The 23240-nt window shown below is 39.2% G+C and overlaps 2 protein-coding genes across 12 annotated transcripts in view; both read right to left on the bottom strand.

The window, feature by feature from the left end:
- Nucleotides 1–581: 581 nt before the first annotated feature.
- znf511 (zinc finger protein 511) lies at nt 582–4458 on the bottom strand. Of its 6 annotated transcripts, XM_021580107.2 has the most exons (7): nt 3343–3865; nt 2693–2766; nt 1785–1986; nt 1528–1661; nt 1238–1377; nt 1096–1148; nt 582–757 (listed from the first exon to the last, which is right to left on the bottom strand). In XM_021580107.2, the coding sequence occupies exons 1-7, from the start codon at nt 3535–3537 to the stop codon at nt 749–751; spliced, it is 807 nt and encodes a 268-aa protein (XP_021435782.2). In that variant the 5' UTR covers nt 3538–3865; the 3' UTR covers nt 582–748. The 6 variants fall into 6 exon arrangements, with proteins under 6 accessions (XP_021435782.2, XP_036815941.1, XP_021435781.2 ...); XM_036960046.1 differs by adding an exon at nt 4417–4458 and having other exon boundaries at nt 1096–1377; nt 1528–1986; nt 3343–3456; XM_021580106.2 differs by having other exon boundaries at nt 1096–1377; nt 1528–1655.
- Nucleotides 4459–20812: 16354 nt separating this feature from the next.
- Nucleotides 20813–23240, bottom strand: part of LOC110502230 (serum response factor) — a 60850-nt gene continuing 58422 nt past the window's right edge. For 3 of the 6 annotated variants that reach the window (XM_036960117.1, XM_021580101.2, XM_021580100.2), the window contains 4 exons: nt 23084–23185; nt 22609–22830; nt 22132–22208; nt 20813–21211 (listed from right to left, as the gene is read on the bottom strand). In XM_036960117.1, coding sequence (XP_036816012.1) covers nt 21116–21211; nt 22132–22208; nt 22609–22830; nt 23084–23185 — 497 coding nt within the window. In that variant the 3' untranslated portion in view covers nt 20813–21115. Of the gene's footprint in view, nt 21212–22106; nt 22209–22608; nt 22831–23083; nt 23186–23240 lie in introns of all 6 variants that reach the window. The other 3 variants (XM_021580102.2, XM_021580103.2, XM_021580104.2) reach the window with 3 other exon arrangements.

Consider the following 23240-nt stretch of genomic DNA (forward strand, 5'->3'; position numbering starts at 1 on the left):
ACAAATGTGAGTGAATTGCTGGCACTTTAGAGCCCACTGAATGTCCATCTTATGTTCGCTAACTTTAGCTTGAAGCAATTAGTGTTTACCTTTCCACAACACACAGAGTCGAAAAGGGATTTGTCCATGTGTTTACGTACAGCTGACAGTCGGCAAACCTGGCATCACAACAAACAGGAGGGGCAGACACGGGGTAGCTACGTCGAGTAATGATGTATTAATCTCCATGTCCGTTGACACAAACTCCGTACATGTCTGTGTGTTGCAGCTCGAGAATCGTGATGTTAGATTTACTCAGTGGATTTATTTTTTATGAATTTTGTTTTTACAAAAAGGTACACATTTAAAAAAAAATAATAATAATCTGACTGTATTCATTTCTGCGTACTTTTAACTTGGATCTCGTACCTGCATACATGGACAGAGAATTGCGTAGCTGGTACGCAAAATGCGTGTATGTTGGCAGGTCTGTAATCGCTTTTGCCTTTTCAATCTGGATTGGAATGATTTTAGTAGCTTATTTTAAATTGGTGTAGAGCTAGCTAGGGTATTACCAGTGCTATAACATTTGACACATCACCTTGAGTTAAACAAACATGATTTATTGTATTATTTTTAAAACACACGCCAGACCAGACCGATGCAAGGGTCGCATCCTGTCTGAGACTCATCACCTTTAAAGATTCTCTAAATCCTCCTGCCATGACCTCTGAACCCTTGGACAGAACCCTGGCCGAAACACACCGTCCTAGGAACCCTGGTGGAACAGAACACAGTCCACTAAACATACACAGTCCGTTCCTGAGAAGTGCACTACCGTGTCCCACGACAGTGTTTATGTAGATCCAGCTATACCCCTCCCATTGTCGTGGGACTTGGCTTCATTTTGCATAGTCTGCAATTTTTGTTATATTTTTTTTAACTATGTAAAGGCATTGCAGTTCACCAGTCCCACTTGAAATATATTATTCTATATTCATGTATGCATTCAGGGTCATTACACATCGACTGTAGGTCTAAGGGAAATACATTAGAATCATGTTGTGCACCATGTAGGAAATAGTGTGCCATTTGAGATTTGAAGTGAATACCGACCTGTAGGAATGTCTCTCTCTGTTGTGCTGTGGTCTCTGTTGGTTTGTGGTGGGCTGGATGGTGACAGAGAGGATTGGGGCAGTATCATGATCTGTGGACAGCTCTACTGTGTTAATTGGGTTACTGGCAGGGTCCAGGATACCTGGTTCGAGAGAGTGATTTATCTCCATATATTCCTCTTCCTCTGGTTGGTCAGACAACACCTCACACACACCCTCAGGTTCACTCACACTCATGGACACCTCCATACTTGTGCCTTTCTGCAGCATATTATTCTTTGCTCTGTAAGAAAGAGGGGAATGTTTTATCCTCTACACACACATACTTCATTCACAGATTTTACCCAGTCCTGAATGCTGAGAGATGACTCATTCTGACACGTTTCCACCACCTGTTGGACACAGTGAGAACAACCCTTGAATTTGTGTTTACATTTTGATATTCTTGATCCTCTTCACCTTGTCGAACATGAAGTCAGAAGGGTACTTATGGATCTTGATCACATGGTCTTTCCTCTGTTCTCTGGTTCTGAACTTCGAACCACACCCCTCCACTAGACACTGGTACTTGGGGGGGGGGGGGAAGAGAGAGTGAGAAACAGTGTGCATAGACTGGTCCAAGTCCAGGCCAGAGTGAGCAACATAGTGAGTGTGTGTGCACATGCGTTTGTGTGCATGTATGTTAGCTACCATGTCCTGCCTTTCAGCCAGAATGCTGAAAAGCGAGTCATGCCACTCCTGGATGTGGATGTCGAGCAGGCGAGCGGAGGGCAGCGACCTCTGGCAGGAAGAACACACGTGTCTGTGGAGCGTGTTATAGTGATGCTCATAGTCCTCCACAGTACTGAACACCTGGCTACAGCCAGATATATAACACCTGAACTCACACTGCCTGAGAGAAAAAAAAGGAGGGGGGGGGGGTGAAATACAGAAAAGTCAACATGAGGGTTATTCTAATGACTTCAACGCCAAATCTGGTAACCTAACTAAAAACTGTCTGAAGTACTATGTCAGTGTTTCTCCAGATATCACAGAACACAGTCTCATGATTCCCTCCACAATTTAACCTTGAACTAATTTAAACTGCTGATCTGTATTCTGGACACCATGGAACAGAAATAAAAAGTAGTTGAAGTCAAAATATTATTTTGGTTCCATGTGAGAAGGCAGAAGCTGAAGATAAGCTCTCTATCAATTAGGCCTAATGCCATTTAGCAGAAACTAGACACTGACAATACATGTATGTTTTGTGCCAGGAAGACATTGAAAAATCAAGACTGAGGAAGCCATCATATCTTGAATGTGACTTGTCTTAGCATCTTGAATTTGTGAATGTGACTGCATGCACCCAGAACACTGTGTTAAAGCTGCTACTTCAACCGTGCCTCTTGACTTTCTTAAAACTTTTTTTTAACTGACTCAAGTCTATCACCTGACTAAGTAAACTTATCTGAAAATACTGCTCTTTAACAGTCATCAGCTATTTGTAACATTAAGCCACATACATAATTATTTCCCATGCCCCACTGTATTACCATGTGAATGGGTTACACTGTGAAATCTGTTGTTGATCACCATGGTGATGATAATATTGTTACCTGGCTGTAGGTGAGTCATGAGCTGGGCAGGTAGAGAGGTTCTGGAGGTACAGGTGTCTATGTATGTCCCCATCCTAACACACACACACACACACGTCAGTATTTTCAGTTACACTGCTGTAGCTTCTCTGCATGTGACTATAACACTGCTTGTGGTGGTAATGATGGTGTATTACCACACTGTAATTTTTTGTTTTGTTTTAGTTATTATAAACATACATTTTATTACCCCGAACAGCCCATCTTATATAGCATATAATACAATTACTATGGTCACATAAGACAGATTGATACCCTTCCCCTAACCTGAACTATTTTAGAGTTTAGCCTGGCTAAAGTTAGCCAGCTAGCCACCTAACTAGAATCTGAACATATCATACGTTTAGCAAATACTTAAAATATTGAACGTTTTGAAAATTCGTAACATAATGGGAATTTGTTACATATACGAAATGAGTGATGGGCATCCACAAATGAATACAATACTACTTTAAATGGACAGAATAATATGAAACGCTCTTAAGACCTGGTTGCATTTCCTTATCTGCGGTCATCAAAATGCTAAAGAGAACATTGGTGAATAACACAGAACACATAGTCTACATTCAATTTTTCAGCAGTTATAGATTTAGCAGCAGCAGCTAGATTACCTCAAACAACTCGTGGTCCTTGTTGAGCAGTATTTGTTGTGGAATGAACGTTAACTTCGCCTCCCCGTCCTGTGATCTGAACGAACTGAAGAAACTCCCCGGTCTAAAGCCCACCTGCAATTTAGGAATTGCGTCGATTCGTAAATCAGCCAAATCACTCGCTGTCAAAAGCTGTATCAATCCAGGCTGCAGCATTGTAGCTAGTTTGCGAAAGAGGATTTTATGTCACTACCAAGTTCTCGGACATTACAAACAGATAAAGACAAAAATGGGTTGTTTTGAACGTCATGGCAGTGTAAATGCCAAGGCACAGTTGCCGCGTTCAAAACAACTGGGAACTCGTAAAGTAGGAAGTCAAATAAAAAGAAAGAGGCCCGGTTGGAATTCGGAGTTGGATGACCGTACAAAATTATTTTTCCCAGACTGAGTTGTTTTTCCCGAGCTCCCAGTTGTTTTGAAGTGAACTGAAGTCGGAGCTTCACGAGTACCTCGTTCCCAGTTGTTCTGAACGCGGAAAGTGCCTCCGCGTCACAACGGCCATGACGTTCAAAACGTGCGACAGTTCAACCGTTACCTACTTAGTCGACAACAAACGTTCGTCGTTATCAGTTAGAAATTGACATAAAATATATTTAAAGGTCCGTGTACTTTTTGGCCAATTAGTATTTCATATTAGACATGATACAAAACGATCGTTCTTTGTTTATTTGATTTGAATCTGAAGTCAAACAACACGAACAATTTAGTTTTTGTTTAAATTAAAGGAAATATTAAATTACGAGAAACTGAATAATGGTTTGATTATTCAAATATATTGTTTTTAATTATAAGTTCTGGTTCAACCCATGCACCACACGTTTTGGCAAATTAATAGTTGTGACTTTCTAACTACACAAATTGTAAATGGGTTCTTCATGATTTTTATCTTACGTATTATGTAATCGAATAAACAGGTAAAGATTATTTATTATTCAATATTATCGCTTGCACAGTGCTCCTTGGGATGTTTAAAGCTTGGGAAATATTTTTGTATCCAAATCCGGCTTTAAACTTCTTCACAACAGTATCTCGGACCTGCCTGGTGTGTTCCTTGTTCTTCATGATGCTCTTTGCGCTTTTAACAGACCTCTGAGACTATCACAGTGCAGGTGCATTTATACGGAGACTTGATTACACACAGGTGGATTGTATTTATCATCATTAGTCATTTAGGTCAACATTGGATCATTCAGAGATCCTCACTGAACTTCTGGAGAGAGTTTGCTGCACTGAAAATAAAGGGGCAGAATAATTTTGCACGCCCAATTTTTCAGTTTTTGATTTGTTAAAAAAGTTTGAAATATCCAATAAATGTCGTTCCACTTCATGATTGTGTCCCACTTGTTGTTGATTCTTCACAAAAAAATACAGTTTTATATCTTTATGTTTGAAGCCTGAAATGTGGCAAAAGGTCGCAAAGTTCAAGGGGGCCGAATACTTTCGCAAGGCACTGTATGTGTTGACTGAATATAATCAAAGGATGTCTGCTAAATAATCAAGTTGATGGCGCAGTCATATAGCCCCCGCACCTACATAAAGCTGAGTGACTCAGCTTTGGATCAAAATAAATAAGTACCAACATTCTTTCTGATACTCTTTAATAAAGAAATTTTTTGGTTATTTTCATAGCCCATTATGGGTTATTAGCAGGACAATAGACTCTTTCCAACACCCCTCTGTATTGTGATACTTTGTGCAAGGCAATTGATCAGCGTTAAAAACTTTGAAATCATCTCCACAATATCACTATGGTTTTAAACAAGCCATAGAAAGTTGCTTGCAATTTCAGTTTAGTCCACCAGAAAAGACAGAACAAATAATATAACAAATATTGTGGTTAAACTCAAATAAATATACTAATTGGTTAAAACAAAACATTGGCTGTACTAGATTTTCCGTTCATCCTGAAGGCCCTAATCTGCTCACTTAAATTAATAGAGATCCTGGTCATGTTGCTACAGTGTGCTGTTACAGCATAATCAATGTGAGGACAATCGGCGATCTGCTGTATACTTATGGCCTATTGTCAGCTGAAAGTCACACCTTACCAGTACTCCTCGAGCCGTTTATCTTTAAAAAATGACATTCCAACCAAAGAGAAGAGACGAAATGGACATTGTTTTCATCAAGCCAGCTTCTTTCTATGGTGCTACCCATTCCAGGGTTAGGACCGTAACCACCAGAGGACTTGAAAATGAGCCAGAGCTGAGAGGATCACCAAAACTAAAAGTATTTTGGTTTCAGTGCATTTTCTTAAAAAAAATAAAAGATCAATTTGTAGCCTTACTGTGTAATAAAATTGATAGTTAAATAAAGGTGAAATAAAAAATGATTGCGTACTAAAAACGTGAATGTGTTTTTGCAGATCATACAACCAACCATCCGTGGAGATCAGTGGACAAAAGGGCTGGACAATGGGCCGCACCGAAAAAACGCATGGTTCCCATAAAAAGCTGTTAGTTTTGCTGGATCCTTAAAATGTGTTTCTGTACGCAGCATTTGTGTGTTGGAGTCACTTTTAATTCTTAGTTGATCTACCGTTTCTATCATAGGCCACTAATCGATGGTGGCTCAGGGCGGTACCATTCTGCTCATCTGATGAAGGTGCACATGTATCAGATTCAAACTTTGAAGACCGAGATCGAGTCATTGAAGACAGACCAGCAGAAAGAGAAACATTATCTGAGGGCAGAGATACGAGGGACAGCTGATGCATTGGTCCAGAGCCAGGCAGTATTGGCAGAATGTCACTCGTCATCGACAGAGAGTCTGGCGGCATTGGCGGAGAGTCAGGCGGAGAATGACGCGTTGAAGAGGGCGATTAAGGAGATGGAGTCACAATCCATTAAATGCTTTATTCAAATGTTTAAAGTACATGTGGGCAACCTCATACAACCGCAAAATGTCAGATAAACCATATACTGTACAGTTCTGTATTTCTTCATCAGCATCTTTATGCTTTCGTTAATGAAAAAATACTCTTTCAAAAAGCAAATGTTTATTTCGTTATGGATCCATAACAAATTATTTTATGGGATTAAATATCACTGAATGACAGATTGGAACAAAGTAGGCTAATGAAGGTAAACAAAGTGCTTACTGGAAAATACTCTTTAAATATTAATGGAAGAGACCGCATTCAGAGGTCAAGATATAGCGCTGCTCTGAGACAAGCATGGGGACTGGTCTTGATAAATCAACAAGATTTTTATTTTCACTGTATCTCCGTGTGGGTATTGGTTAGACTACAATTAGGCTGTGGAAATGTTAGGATTATTTTGCTCTTACTGTAGTACTGTAGCCTACTCCCGACCTGTCACATTGTACAGCTCCATTATGTTCTATTAGCAGGACAACAGACTATTGCCAAGAAGGAGGGTATCGTCAAATTTATTTCTTAGTTAAGTTGGCTGTATCACAACCGGTGTAGGCCGTCATTGTAAATAAGAATGTGTTCTTAACTGACTTTCCTTGTTAAATAAAGGTCACGTTGTACAGGGTTTCATTTTTTAGAATTAGAAACACCATAATATGATTCACGTTAATTAATCGTAATTTCTAAAAATCAATCCCATATACTATGTTTTTATAAAAGGTTTTATGAGGTGACAGTGTACTTTTGGTTTATCTTCCTCTAAAAACAGAAATAAATCATTCTAAATAATAAACTGGCTTTATTTACAAATTAGTAAGAATGTCTCACCTCATGTTCAATAATGGCCTTTTTCTCGCTCACTTTTGGTAATTTGAAAACAAAACAATCTCCAAAATATCGTTATTTTTTAAATAAGCCATAGAAATTTGGTTGCAATTTCAGTTTAATCCACCAGAAAAGACTGACTAAATAATACAACAAATATTGTGGTTAAATTCAAATATACTAATTGATAAAAATAAAAAAAACGTTATCAATTGGAACATTTTAACATGTGGAAGGGAGGAAAAGTATTATTAACCATGTTTTTCACAAGCCTAGCAGGCTGTGAATTCTGCAAACAACGTTTCTAGGACAATATATATTGGTGATGGCTCCCGAGTGGCGCAGGCACTGCATCTCAGAGCAAGAGGCGTCAGTACAGTCCCTGGTTCGAATCCAGGCTGTATCCCATCCGACCGTGTTTGGGCGTCCCATTGGGTGATGCACAATTGGCCCAGCGTCGTCCAGTTTAGGGGAGAGTTTACCCGGCCAGGATGACCTTGTCCAAAAAATGGTTGGTTTCTCTCCCTCTAAAAACAGAAATATTTTGGCCTTTATGAATATTATTTTGGCCTTTTATTCAGATTACAATCGTTCACTTTAGGTTATTTGAAAACAAAATAATGTCAAATGTCATTATTTAAAAAATATATAGCAATGGATGTTATAATGGCGCCGATGGAGATGGCAACATCGCGACTAGCTTTTAATCCACCTGGCGTGTCAGATTTCAAAAAAGCTTTTCAGCGAAAGCATACCAAGCGTTTATGTAAGAACATCTCTCTCAGCAGACAAAACATTACAAACAGCTAGCAGCAAAGTAGATTGGTCACTAAAGTCAGAAAAGCAATAAAATGAATCGCTTACTTTTGATGATCTTCGGATGTTTGCACTAACGAGACTCCCAGTTACACAATAAATGTTCCTTTTGTTCCATAAAGATTATTTTTATATCCAAAATACCTCCATTTGGTTGACGTGTTATGTTCAGAAATCCACAGGCTCGAGCGGTCACGACGGGGCAGACGAAAATTCCAAATAGTATCCGTAAAGTTTGTAGAAACATGTCAAATGTTTTTTACAATCAATCCTCAGGTTGTTTTTACAATATATAATCGATAATATTTCAACCGGACTGTAGCTTCTTCAATAGGAGAGAGAGATGGCACCCAGCCATCCAATGATGCGATGTGATCTTTCTCGCTTATTTTTCAAAATAAAAGCCTGAAACTATGTCTAAAGACGGTTCACACCATGTGGAAGCCATAGGAAAAGGAATCTGGTTGATATCCCTTTAAATGGAGGGAAGACATGCAATGGAACAGAGAGGTTTCAGGAAAAACAGAACTTCCTTGTTGGATTTTCCTCAGGTTTTCACCTGCAATATCAGTTCTGTTATACTCACAGACAATATTTTGACAGTTTTGAGTGAGTGAGTGCTACGAAGCGATACTGCCTTTTACTGAGGAGTGGCTTTCATCTGGCCTGATTGGTGGAGTGTTGCATCTACACAGAGGTACTCTAGAGCTCTGTCAGAGCTTTAAAAATGTGTAATACATGTGCACGAAAAAAATATTTTTGCTTTGTCGTTCTGGGGTATTGTGTGTAGATTATCCTTTTTATAATAAGGCTTTAACGTAACAAAATGTGGAAAAAGTCCAGGGGTGTGAATATTTTCTGTAGGCACTGTAAATAAAGGACTCCTTTCCAAAATGAAGCAAAATTATTTTTCAATTGTTTCCTCCGAACAATACCATCATTTTTTCCGTTCTGATCAGCAAAATATAGTTCTGAACCAATTCGAACCCCGAAAAAGTACAGATATATATCATTCCTTTCTGTTTCTTTTTAAACCTCTGAAATCAGCAAAACAAATGTACATCTAGCTCGACATAAAATTACTTCACCAATCAGTGCGGCTAGAGCAGTTTGCTATGGAGCAGGTAAGCGATTTAATCTCTATAGGAAAGTCGTTAAGAGCAAATTGTATTTTGCCTTAACAACATGGTTTAATCATAATAAAAGACAAACAAGCACACACATTGTGCTGCCAATCACAGTGTATGGCGCGAGGTGCAACAGACATTTTTCGGGTGAGGAAAGAGCGAGATAGGCTGGAGGAAGCTTGCCTTGAAGCGCTGGTCATCTTATGACATGCATTGTCTAAATTAGGCCCACAGAATTATACAGTACCTACAGAGGAGTGGCTTCTATGGAGGATCTTTAAACTTCAGAGTTGGTTTAACATTGAACCAGAGCAAATGCTAAGTAGCTAGCTAGCTAATAAGCTTGTGTGTGCAGAAAAAAACATCTTACCTTTTTGTAGTTAATAAATCCAATGTGAAACGTGATAACTATAGTATCCTTAACTAGCGTTAAAAAGGTGAATCCAATCTTCTCTAATTAAACATCTCTCCCTAATTTATAAACCACGCTTGTAACGTTGTCAGTAGGCTTCAGAGGGGGAGGGGCAAGTAGTCTACACACACAAGCACTGGCACTTGGAGTCAAATATTGATATAATGTCGTCCAAAATAGTATCATGATATGTAAGTGTATGTCCCCCGCCATCACTAGGGGAAACAAATATTTTTTTAAATGTTTCTAAATACGAGATTCATAGGCAAATAAGGCACATCTCTCCTTCCATGGGCAATGTGGATCATGGCTGGATAGGCTGCGCTTCCGCTCTCAAAATCCATGGTCTTAAAACTTCCCATTAGCGCTGCATGAAATTGTCACTTTTGCGCTTGTTTGTAAGGACATACTTCAAATATTGCCATTCCTCCCAACTCAGCGAGCTGATGTTAGACGATAAATTGACAAACCTGGCATTTGGGCTGAAAAATGCCAGTGTGCCAGTTTTTACATGATGAAATTGCAAACTAATGTCTCCTAAAGTTGATTCAGCTGTGAGATCGGGGCACCACCAGGCAGCTCAGGAATGGCAGCAGGTAGGTGTGAGTGCATCTGCACGCACACTGAGGCAAAGACTTTTGGAGGATGGCCTGGGTGTCAAGAAGGGCAGCAAAGAAGCCACTTCTCTCCATGAAAAACATCAGGGACAGACTGATATTCTGCAAAAGGTACAGGGATTGGACTGCTGAGGACTGGGGTAAAGTCATTTTCTCTGATGAATCCACTTTCAGATTGTTTGGGGCATCCGGAAAAAAGCTTGTCCGGAGAAGACAAGGTGAGCGCTACCATCAGTCCTGTGTCATGCCAACAGTAAAGCATCCTGAGACCATTTGTGTGTGGGGTTGCTTCTCAGCCAAGGGAGTGGGCTCACTCACAATTTTGCGTAAGAACACAGCCATGAATAAAGAATGGTACCAGCACATCCTCCGAGAGCAACTTCTCCCAACCATCCAGGAACAGTTTGGTGACGAACAATGCCGTTTCCAGCATGATGGAGCACCTTGCCATAAAGGCAAAAGTGATAACTAAGTGGCTCGGGGAACAAAACATCGATATTTTGGGTCCATGGCCAGGATACTCCCCAGACCTGAATCCCATTGGGAACTTGTGGTCAATCATCAAGAGGCAGGTGGACAAACAAAAACCCACAAATTCTGACAAACTTCAAGCATTGATAATGCAAGAATGGGCTGGCATCAGTCAAGATGTGGCCCAGAAGTTAATTGTCAGCATGCCAGAGCAGATTGCAGAGGTCTTGAAAAAGAAGGGTCAACACTGCGAATATTGACCCTTTGCATCAAGTTTATGTAAAAAGCCTTTGACCGTTATGAAATGCTTGTAATTATACTTCAGTATTCCCATAGTAACATCTGACAAATATCTAAAGACACTGAAGCAGCAAACTTTATGGAAATGAATATTTGTGTCATTCTCAAAACTTTTGCCCACGACTATATGTAGAACTTTGTTTCTATTGAACATGCCATACAAATAAAGGCATTTTAATTAATTATATGAAGAGTACCTTCTGACAAAGAGTACATTTTACCAAAGAGTACCTTCTGTCTACCAAAATGTACTATTGTGTACCTTAGTAGCGCTTACCTTCCTCCTTTTTCAATTTGCTCAGCATATGTGGGAACTTCAAGACTGTTGGAAAAGCATTCCAGGTGAAGCTGGTTGAGAGAATTCCAAGTGTGTGCAAAGCTGTCATCAAGGCAAAGGGTGGGTACTTTGAAGTAAATAAAAATGTAGGTGTGTCCAATCTTTTGACTAGTACTGTTAATATGTTTTTAATAAACCCCCCAAAAATTTGGATGTACACTTATATGACCAAAAATATGTGTACAACTGCTGGGTATTAATATGGAGCTCGATTTTATACACCTGTCAGCAACTGGTGCGGCTGAAATGGACATATCCACATATTTTTGTGTATATATAGTGTAGCAGTGACCTTTCTATTTTAATAGAAGAAAAACATTGTCTTAATCATGCACATTTGTTTGTCAACATTTCCAACTTTTCTAGACCTGCTGCTGGGTATAAATGCATGCATATCATTTATAGTAATGAGGAAAGCAGCCTCTACCCTAGCATAGTCCCAGCTCAGTTTGTGCGGTCTGGCCAACTCCTACGGCCATTGTCACGCAAATGACCATAGGAATTGGGAAGACGGGCTAAACAGATCTGGAACCAGGCTCTCTTCCCATCCATAATGATTTCTTAGCTGTCAGCACTGCTCCTCTTCTGAAGACACTGACAGGGAAATAAAACAATGCCTTACTTCACACTGTGGTTCTCAATGACAACATTTAAAAATAGACAATTGTTTCCCTGCTTGGGTTTGTTTGTTACACAGGATGCACTCTTTTGTGTTTGATTTGTGAAGGTATACAGGACTTGTATTTCTTTGTCTGGGCAAGATTCTAGCAGTATTATTATTGCAAAATCTGATGCCAACTTATTTTTTTTCCTTTCCTGTTATGTATCACCTTAGACCTTAAAAAACATCATACCCCATTTCACTCCATGTTAAGCAGCAATGGAGTTAACAATTAAATGCAGCAAAGATTTACTGTATATCTTTGATAAAAAAAAATCTTTGCTGCATTTAATCGTTAAAACCTCCATGGAGTGAAATGGGGTATGATGTTTTTTAAATTGGTTTGATGACCAGTATGATTTATTCAGTGATTAGTGCAATGCTATTTAAATGTAAGAAATTGCATGCTCATTCCTCATCATGCCTCTCGATGCCTATGATCAGTGTCGAAGGTGACTATCTCTGATGGGTGGGTTATTTTCTACAGTTTCTCTCATGCACATCACATCTTTTTCTCACATCTGCCATTTCTGCTTTATGCCTGCTACTTTTCGGTGTGTATTATAAATCATACAGGACATTATGGCTAACATTTTCCATCCCCAATAAAGAGCGCTTTCATCAAGTTGTTTGGTTGTTATTGCTGAATGAAATTGTGGGATTATGGACAAAATACATTCAAAAGGTTTAATTCGGTTTTTATTACAAAAGTTTTGGACATATACATATACATTTAGATTCAAAAGTACTAAAACAAACCATTTATATTTTGCCATGACTGAGTGGACTGCACATTCCATTTATTCATAATCTCCTTTAAAATGCACTATTCTTATGTTTTTAAGAACTATTGGCGGGACCTGAGTATCTGATATAACAAGTGTCAACTTCTAACACACAAGCGACTTTGGACGGGATTCAATCCAAAACCACGCTAAAGCACGCTTGACATTTAAATATTTTCTCCAATTGAGCCGACATCTGCGAACACAGTAAGTGCCTGTAAAATACACATTGTCTTCAAACGCGACCGGATTGGTTCCTGGTCTTTGCAACTTCAGGAAAATAAAATCTAAGCATTGCATGACCCTGCTCAACAGATCTTGTCAGCCCAGTCCATACACAATAAAAAACTGACTTCATAAAGACTCCACTGGTAATTTGTGGTTTGGGAGAAAAACATGACAGTTTCAATATACAGTATAAGGTAAGGGCCAAGGCTCTTGTGATGGTTTGCAGAATAAAGATGTTTAAATTCCCTTCATGTAAACATAAACCCACACTTATGAAAGAGGCATTGTGGTATATAAAAATAAAATGGTGCTTTCACTACACCCAATCCACCATAACTTCTCCAAATAAATACTATGAAATTATGGATATAACCGCTTTCTTTAATACTTGTTTGGGGTTGACAGTAGATGTATAACTTTATGAAGTACTCTTTAAAACATTTTTCCTCAACACAGTTAAGTTAATATGGAGTTGGTCCCCCCTTTGCTGCTATAACAGCCTCCACTCTTCTGGGAAGGCTTTCCACTAGATGTTGGAACATTGATGCAGGGACTTACTTCCATTCAGCCATAAGAGAATTAGTAAGGTCGGGCACTGATGTTGGGCGACAGTCGGCGTTCAAATTCATCCCAAGGTGTTCAATTGGGGTTGAGGTCAGGGCTCTGTTCAGGCCAGTCAAGCTTTTCCACACCGATCTTGACCTTGCTTTGTCCACAAGGGGCATTGTTATGCTGAAACAGGAAAGGGCCTTCCTCGAACTGTTGCCACAATGTTGGAAGCACAGAATCGTCTAGAATGTCATTGGCTATAGCGTTAAGATTTCACTTCACTGGAATTAAGGGGCCTAGCCCGAACCATGAAAAACAGCCCCAGACTATTCCTCCTCCACCAAACTTCACAGTTGGCACTATGCAATCGGGCAGGTAGAGTTCTCTTGGCATCCGCCAAACCCAGATTAGTCTGTCGGACTGCCAGATGTTGAAACGTGATTTATCACTCCAGGGAACGTGTTTCCACTGCTCCAGAGTCCATTGGCGTCGAGCTTTACACCACGCCAGTTGATGCTCAGCATTGCACATGGTGATCCTAGGCCCGTATGTGGCTGCTCAACCATGGAAACCCATTTCATGACCCATTCAGCTCTCGACGAACCGATCTTGTGCTGTGGCAGTTTGGAACTCGGTAGTGAGTATTGCAACTGAGGACAGACGATTTTTATGCGTTACACGCTTCGGCACTCGGAGGTCCCATTCTGTGAGCTTCTGTGACCTACCAATTAGCAACTGAGCCATTGTTGCTCCTAGACTTTTCCACCTTACAATAACAGCACTTACAGTTGACCGGGCAGCTCTAGCAGGGCAGATATTTGATGAATTGACTTGATGGTGCCACGTTGAAAGTCACTGAGCTATTCAATGCGGGCCATTCTACTGCCAATGTTTGTCTATGGAGATCTCATGGCTGTGTGCTCAATTTAATATGCCTTTCAGCAATGGGTGTGTCGGAAATAGTCGAATCCACTATTTTGAAGGGATGTCCACCTACTTTTGGCTATGTAATGTAAATGGTCCAGAGGCAAAAGAATGACAGATTGATTGATTAACCATGTTACTGTATAAGCAGACCTGGGTCCAAACACTATTTGAAGTCATTTTAAATACTTAAGTTGTGCTTGAGTGAGCTTGCCTGTTGCGATGGAACCAATAGAAAAGTCCCATAAGTGCAAAGCACACCCACCTAGCACTCCAGACAGGCTAACGCAAATGCTTAAAGTATTTGAAAGATACTATGTATAATACCTGAACCCTGGTATGGTTAAAAGGACACTAACAAACCCATAATACAGTAGTGACACCTATAGAACGTGGATAGACCCTTTTTATTTCAGTTTATGAGAATAGCAGAAAACCATTGAAAATGACAGCGTTTTATCTTGGCATTATGTCTAACTCTTAAACGGCACAGGAGTAGAGGTCGTCACAGGTCCGTGTGGACCCAATATACCAGAGCCCCGCCCCGGGCCCCATTGGGTTCGGGTCTGAAATTCTAACTTGTCCCTCTGGTCCTGTTTATTTGTTATCGGGTCTATGGAACTACAGCTGATAGATCCGACCACTGCTCTGCATAGCCTATAGCAGTGGTTCCCAACCAGGGGTACAAGGACTCCTGGGGGTACTTGGCCTAGCCACAGGGGGTAGTTGAAAAGACTCACGAGACTATATGCTTACTGGTAAAATGCACATGATGGGGTACTTCAGTGGTACTCCGGTCGGGTCTAGGTTGAGTTGTCCTCTGGTCCATTTGGGTTCAGTCTGATTGTTCTCGTATCCGGGTCCCCATGTATTTTTAATTATCCATTCTGGTCGGTTCGGATTGTCCTCGGGTCCAGGTCCAACTTTTTGGACCTGTGAATACCTCTACACAGGAGCTTGCCAGTGTCCTGCTCACATCTGCCCTGATTAGAGAACATAACAGTATCTTTCAGTAGCCTACATGGCAATACAGGCACCAGTAGACCCAGTCCTTCAGCAAGGCAAGGGGTCATTGTGGATCACTCTAGAAAGAATTCATCACTAGGGAAAATGCATTTCTTCACCACTATCATTGTCAGTTTGGCACAAGCTGGTTTGCATTTCAAAATGCAGGATCATTACATTATCCAACTAGCTCATTATTTAAACATTTTTATCATGCCCGTTTCAAGTTTATCCTACTCAATATTCATGTTTATACTTTAAGATTCATAAATTTATGTAAAAATAGTTATTGAAATCAAAATACTACTCATTACAGATCAAGCAGGAAGTCCAGTAAGTGGCTGTTTCAGACTATTTTATTTAGTGAGGTTTAGCCAACTCGTTAATCCTGCTTTAAGAAATACCCTCAGATGTCAAAATGTAAAACGTCAACAAATATCCAGCATCTTTGCACTGACTTGTAAAGAATACATTGTCCTGGATGTCAATTCCCATCCGCATATATAAATCAACATAATATGCACGAATATTACATTAATTTACATACATAGTGTGTAAATAATTTATGTATATGCAAATTAGTTGCATATACATATATATATATAATATATATATATTATACATATATATATATGTATAATATATATATATGTATATATAATATATATATATATATATATATGTATATATATAATATATATATATATATATTATACATATATATATATTATACATATATATATATTATACATATATATATATTATACATATATATATATTATACATATATATATTATACATATATATATTATACATATATATATATATATATATATTATACATATATATATATATATATTATACATATATATATATATATATATATTATACATATATATATATTATACATATATATATATTATACATATATATATATATATATTATACATATATATATATATATATTATACATATATATATATATATATTATACATATATATATTATACATATATATATATATATATTATACATATATATATATATATTATACATATATATATTATACATATATATATATATTATACATATATATATATATATTATACATATATATATTATACATATATATATATATATTATACATATATATATATATATATATATATATATATATATATATATATATATATATATATATATATATATATATATTATATATATACATATATATATTATATATATATATATTATACATATATATATATATATATATATATATATATATATATATATATATATATATACATACATACATACACACACACACACACACACAAAACAACTAAATAGAAAACAACTACATGCCATCGCACAAACAGGCTAAAAATACAATTTGATTCAATTTAAAAAATAATTATGTACATTTCCAAATGCCTTTAACCTCAATGTCCCGCATTACCCACCCATTTATAAATCCCCCCCACACACACACGCACACACACACGCACACGCACACGCACACACACACACAGACAATTAATGTATCTTTGGCTGACGTGTGAAGCTGCAGCACCTGCAGCACCTGCATCGTGTTCACATGGCAATTACTTACAGATCTTCCAAAAAAAGATAAACAAAAAGAAAAAACACCCAATAGAAAAGGGGATGTAGTGAATACCTCAATTCCTTCCTCTGCTTTAGTGAATGAATACATATATGTTTTTTTCAAACATCTACTAACATACAAGGGTTAACAACACACACCCTTCCGTGCTTGTGTACGGAAATTATTCAGACCCCTTGACTTTTTCCACATTTTGTTACATATTCTAAAATTAATCAAATAAACATTTTCCATCAATCTATAAACAATACCCCATAATGACAAAGCGAAAACAGGTTTTTTGATTTTTTGACTTATTTACCTAAATATGCAGACCCTTTGCTAGGAGACTCGAAATTGAGCTCAGGTGCATCCTGTTAACATTGATCATCCTTGAGATGTTTCTACAACTTGGAGACCTGTGGTAAATTCATTTGATTGGACATGATTTGGAAAGGCACACACCTGTCTATATAAGGTCCCACAGTTTACAGTGAATTATCAGAACAAAAACCAAGCCATGAGGTGGAAGAAATTGTCTGCAGAGCTCTGAGACAGGTCACTCTGTGGAGAGGGGAGAACCTTGCAGAAGGACAACCATCTCTGCAGCACTCCACCAATCAGGCCTTTATGGTGGAATGGCCAGACTGATGTCACTCCTCAGTAAAAGGAACATGACTGCCCACTTGGAGTTTGCCAAATGGCACCCAAAGGACTCTCAGACCATGAGAAACAAGATTCTCTGGTCTGATGAAACGAAGATTGAACTATTTGGCCTGAATGCCAAGTATCACCTCTGGAGGAAACCTGGCACCATCCCTACGATGAAGCATGGTGGTGGCAGCATCTGTGGGGATGTTTTTCAGCGACAGGGACTGGGAGACTATCGAGGCAAAGATAAACAGAGAAAAGTACAGAGAGATTGTTGATGAAAACCTGCTCCAGAGTGTTCAGGACATCAGACTGGGGTGAAGGTTCATCTTCCAACAGGACAACGACCCAAAGCACACAGCCAAGACAACGCAAGAGTGGCTTCGGGACATGTCTCTGAATGTCCTTGAGTGGCCCAGCCAGAGCCCGGACTTGAACCCGATCGAACATCTCTGGAGAGACCTGAAAATAGCTGTGCAGCGACACTCCCCATCCAACCTGACAGAGGTTGGATGAGGAGAATGGGAGGATCTTCAGAGGATCTGTGGGGAGAATGGGAGATACTCTCCAAATACAGGTGTGCCAAGCTTGTAGTGTCATACCCAGGAAGACTCGAGGCTGTAATCACTGCCAAAGATGCTTCAACAAAGTACTGAGTAAAGGTTCTGAATACTTACACTACCATATAAAAGTTTGGGGTCACTGAGAAATGTCCTTGTTTTTGAAAGAAAAGCAAATTTGTTGTCCATTAAAATAACATAAAATTGATCAGAAATACAATGTAGAAATTGTTAATGTTGTAAATGACTATTGTAGCTGGAAACGGCTGATTTTGTACGAAATATCTACATAGCTTGTACAAAGGCCCATGATCAGCAAACATCACTCCTGTGTTCCAATGGCATATTGTGTTAGCTAATCCAAGTGTATCATTTTAAAAGGATAATTGATCATTAGAACACCATTTTGCAATTATGTTAGCACAGCTGAAAACTGTTGTCCTGATTAAAGAAGCAATAAAACTGGCCTTCTTTAGACTAGTTGAGTATCTGGAACATCAGCATTTGTGGGTTCGATCACAGGCTCAAAATGGCCAGAAACAAATAACTTTCTTCTGAAACTCGTCAGTCTGTTCTTGTTCTGAGAAATGAAGGGTAAATTTCCAAGAAACTGAAGATCTCGTACAACGCTGTGTACTACTCCCTTCAGAGTACAGTGCAAACTGTCTCTAACCAGAATAGAAAGAGTGAGAGGCCCCAGTGCACAACTGAGCAAGAGGACAAGTATATTAGAGTGTCTAGTTTGAGAAACAGACACCTCACAAGTCCTCAACTGGCAGATTTATTAAATAGTACCAGCAAAACACCAGTCTCAACATCAACAATGAAGAGGCAACTTCGGGATGCTGGCCTTCTAGGCAAAGTTGCAAAGAAAAAGCAATCTCTCAGACTGGCCAATAAAAAGAAAAGATTAAGGTGGGCAAAATAATACAGACACTGGACAGAGGAAGATTGGAAAAAAGTGTTATAGACAGACAAATCTAAGTTTGAGGTGTTTGGATCACAAAGAACATTCGTGAGATGCAGAAAAAATGAAAAGATGCTGGAGGACTGCTTGACGCCATCTGTCAAGAATGGTGGAGGCAATGTGATGGTTTTCTGGTGCTTTGGTGGTGGTAAAGTGGGAGATTTGTACAGCGTAAAAGGGATCTTGAAGAAGGAAGGCTATCACTCCATTTTGCAATGCCATGCCATACCCTGTGGACCGCGCTTAATTGGAGCCAATTTCCTCCTACAACAGGACAATGACCCAAAGCACAGCTCCAAACCATGCAAGAGCTATTTAAGGGATAAGCAGTCAGTAGTCTGTCTATATTGGATATTATATTCTGGTATTCTGTCTATAATGGAGTGGCAATCACAGTCACCGGATCGCAACCATATTGAGATGTTAACTCTTGGAACTACCCATCCCGGATCTGGGAGAATTGTCATCAACTACACTAATTAGCATAGCGCAGCAGTCAAAAAAATATTACTAGATTCATATTCATGAAATCACAAGTGAAATATAGTGAAACACAGCTTAGCCTTTTGTTAATCACCCTATCATCTCAGATTTTGAAATTATGCTTTACAGCCAAAGCAAGACAAGTGTTTGTGTAAGTTTATCGATAGCCTAGCATAGCATTATGTCCAGCTAGCAGCAGGAAGCTTGGTCACAAAAATCAGAAAAGCAATCAAATTATCTTTGATAATCTTCAAATGTTTTCACTGACGAGACTCCCAGTTAGACAGCAAATGTTCCTTTTGTTCCATAAAGATGATTATTATACCCCAAATTCCTCAGTTTGTTTGTCACGTTATGTTGAGAAATCCACCGGAAATAGAGGTCACGACAACACCGGAAAAAATTCAAATTATATCCATAATATCGACAGAAACATGGCAAACGTTTTTTATAATCAATCCTCAAGGTGTTTTTCAAATATCTATTCGATAATATATCAACCGGGACAATTGGCTTTTCAGTAGGAGCGAGAGGAAAAATGACTCAGCTGGCCACTTACGCAATGTAGTCGTTTACACTCATTCTTCAACATAAAGGCGTGAAACTATGTCACAATGCTGTAGACACCTTAGGGAATAAGTAGAAAAAGGAAACTGGTTGATATCCCTTTCAGTGGCCAAAAGGGGAACACAACGGTTTCAAAACATGAGTCACTTCCTGATTGGATTTTTCTTAGGCTTTCGCCTGCAATATCAGTTCTGTTATACTCACAGACAATATTTTGACAGTTTTGGAAACTTTAGAGTGTTTTCTATCCTAAGCTGTCAATTATATGCATATTCTAGCATCTGGTCCTGAGAAATAGGCAGTTTACTTTGGGAACATTATCTTTCCAAAAATAAAAATAGTGCCCCCTAGTTTCAAGAGGTAGGGAGCGGCTTGACCTTAAGAAGTGCCTATCAAACCAATACAACTTGTGGGAGGTGCATCAGGAAGCATGAGGTGAAATATCCTCAGATTACCTCAACAAATTGACAATTAGAATGCCAAAGGTCTGCAAGACTGTAATTGCTGCAAAAGGAGGATTCTTTGATGAAAGCAAAGTTTGAAGGACACAATTAAAATCATTATTTATAACCGTGTCAACATCTTGACTATATTTCCTATTCATTTTACAACTCATTTCATGTATGTTTTCATGGAAAACAAGGAAATTACTAAGTGACCCCAAACTTTGGATATTTCAGTTTTTAATTTGTAATAAATGTGTAAACATTTCTAAAATCCTGTTTTTGCTTTGTCATTGTGGGCTATTGTGTGTAGATGGAAAAGAAAAAACAACAACAATTGAATCAATTATAGAATAAGGCTGTAATGTAACAAAATGTGGAACAAGTCAAGGGGTCTGAATACTTTCCGAATGGACTGTTTACTTACAGTATTCTACTGTAAAGCAACAGAGGTGTAAAATGAAGTGCTAAGGCGTCAATAAATAGAGAGTCTTGTCTATTTGGCCGGTTTTCATGTGTTTCTCTGTCAGTCGTTCTTAGCGCTCTGTGTGGTGTCCAGGTTGACCATCTGCAGCTCTGTCAGGTTACTGCTGCTGTAGCTCGACTTCTGACTAATCACCATCTGCAACACAACACATCAACGTCAGCATGCGCCACTGAAGACCTCAGTTCCACTTTGCATGCTTTAATTTGTGATTGTTGAGTAACCTTCTGTCACACAATACAAGGTTAGGGTCAACAAGGTTAGGGTCAATTTAATTTCAATTCCATTCCTGTAAATTCATGAATTAAACCAAATTCAAATGACAATTTTTCCTCATTGAAAAGCATTGATACCACCCGCACACACGCCTGCACACATACACACATCCACTGTTTTTTTCGTGCTGTATTTGTACTGTTGCCAGTTTCTTCGGTCTGTGTTGTCCGTTTTGTCTAACATTGTTGTTGTTTTTCAGTCCCTTTTGCCTCTTGCCAGGCCTTCACTGTAAATACGAATTTGATCTTAATTCACTTAATTTATATTTGTTAAGAGAATATCCTGAATTGACTGGAATTGAAATGGAATAGACTCCAACCCTGCTGCCTAAGCACCAAATTATTGACATTAAATTTACTAACTTAAATAATCTCTTTTAGATAAGAAAGCCTTTTCTAAAAGTATCACTTTGCACAAGATTGGTCATTTGTGTTGTTACAGTGTAACTATGTACTCTAACTAGGGCTCTTGAAACACAATGGCTTATATTCTGTTCCTAAACTTTAGTCAATCTGAAATTTCAATCTTGCATGACTTTCTCAATTATAGTAACAAAACCAGTCTTCCAAATAACATATGGTTTTGCTTGTGTCACACGTGTTGTCCAAATGTCATAGGACTATATCATCCACATACAGTAACAGTACAGGAGGCAGGACAAACCCTACCCCTCCACAGTGAGAAGACAGTGCTCTGTCCGGATGCATTAGTGCAGGTCAGTGGCATGCTGGTTGCAGATAGAATATGAAAGTTTCACTTGTAAAATGTAGGTCTTGCCGTACTGGGTGTAGCTGCACTGCCGAGACTGGGATCTGCATGGTGCCCGAGGGTGCCGTAAGGAATACCTGAGGGACAGCACCTAGCCAGAGAGAGACGGACACAAACAACATGAAGAACACAGCACTCTCATCTAAACTAACATTTTATCACTGAATATATACATACACTATGTGCATGGTGTGTAAGGTATACCACCCCACTTTGGGTCATGATCAAACTCACTAGCCTGTCAAAATCAACGTCCTGACTATATAGCTATATTCATACCAGACCTGGGTTCAAATAGGATGCGTTTTCATCCTTTGAGCACTTGATTGAGCCTGCCTGGAATGGGAGCATTTTGAAAGTTCCAAGCTCAATCTGCCCAACTAAAAATATTGGCAAGAAAAAAAATACTTATTGAACCCAGGTCTAATTCATACGTCAATCAACCTCCCCCTCCCTGGTTCCCCATTAGCCCATGACTGATGTAGTCTCACCTGTGTCCCAGCGTAGCCTACTGTAGTCTAGCGTGGTCTCACCTGTGTCCTGGCATTGTCCATGGGACACCTGCATGGCCGAGGGGCCCTGGGAAAAGGTATTGAGCACAGCCAGGCCACCATCGGCCAGCGTGGGCGTGGACGCATACATCACTGTATGGGGGCTGGTGTACATCATGTGACCCGCCATAGATGTGGGCACTGACGATGTGACGATGGTCGCTGGGGGGAGTAGAAAAGAAAGTGTGTGAGACAAAGAAAGATTAGTTTATAAGAGACATTGCCCACCAGATGGCACCACCAGATGGTCCATTCTGTTCAACCTTAGTTGACCCCTCCTAACAGTATTGTAGACTACAACCTTCACCCACTCAGCTCACTCAGAGAGATACGTTAGAGTTAAGTTAGACTATTGCTTCAGCTTCTCACACATAACCAGAGTTGTACAGCCCTGTGTTAATCAAAGGATAGTTACCAGTGGAGACAGAGGAGGTCTGGGATATCTCCGAGCTGCTGTCGTTGGCATGTGTGGTGGGGTGCACCTGGATGGCCTGCAGCTGCTGGGTCATCCCTCCCCCTGGAGGAGAACAGGCAACACCAAACACCTGTTCACTCACCTGTACACTATTCTA

The sequence above is a fragment of the Oncorhynchus mykiss genome, chromosome 23 (assembly GCF_013265735.2).
Source record: "Oncorhynchus mykiss isolate Arlee chromosome 23, USDA_OmykA_1.1, whole genome shotgun sequence".
Classification (NCBI taxonomy): Eukaryota; Metazoa; Chordata; class Actinopteri; order Salmoniformes; family Salmonidae; genus Oncorhynchus; species Oncorhynchus mykiss.

Bases quoted from the DNA above. Each gene is read 5' to 3' on its own strand.
- znf511 (XM_036960045.1), bottom strand. From the start codon at position 3,537: ATGCTGCAGCCTGGATTGATACAGCTTTTGACAGCGAGTGATTTGGCT. The intron at 2,767-3,342 runs GTAATCTAGCTG...TGTGTGTGTTAG, and splicing joins AGGACCACGAGTTGTTTGAG to GATGGGGACATACATAGACA. The intron at 1,987-2,692 runs GTAACAATATTA...TTTTTCTCTCAG, and splicing joins CATGACTCACCTACAGCCAG to GCAGTGTGAGTTCAGGTGTT.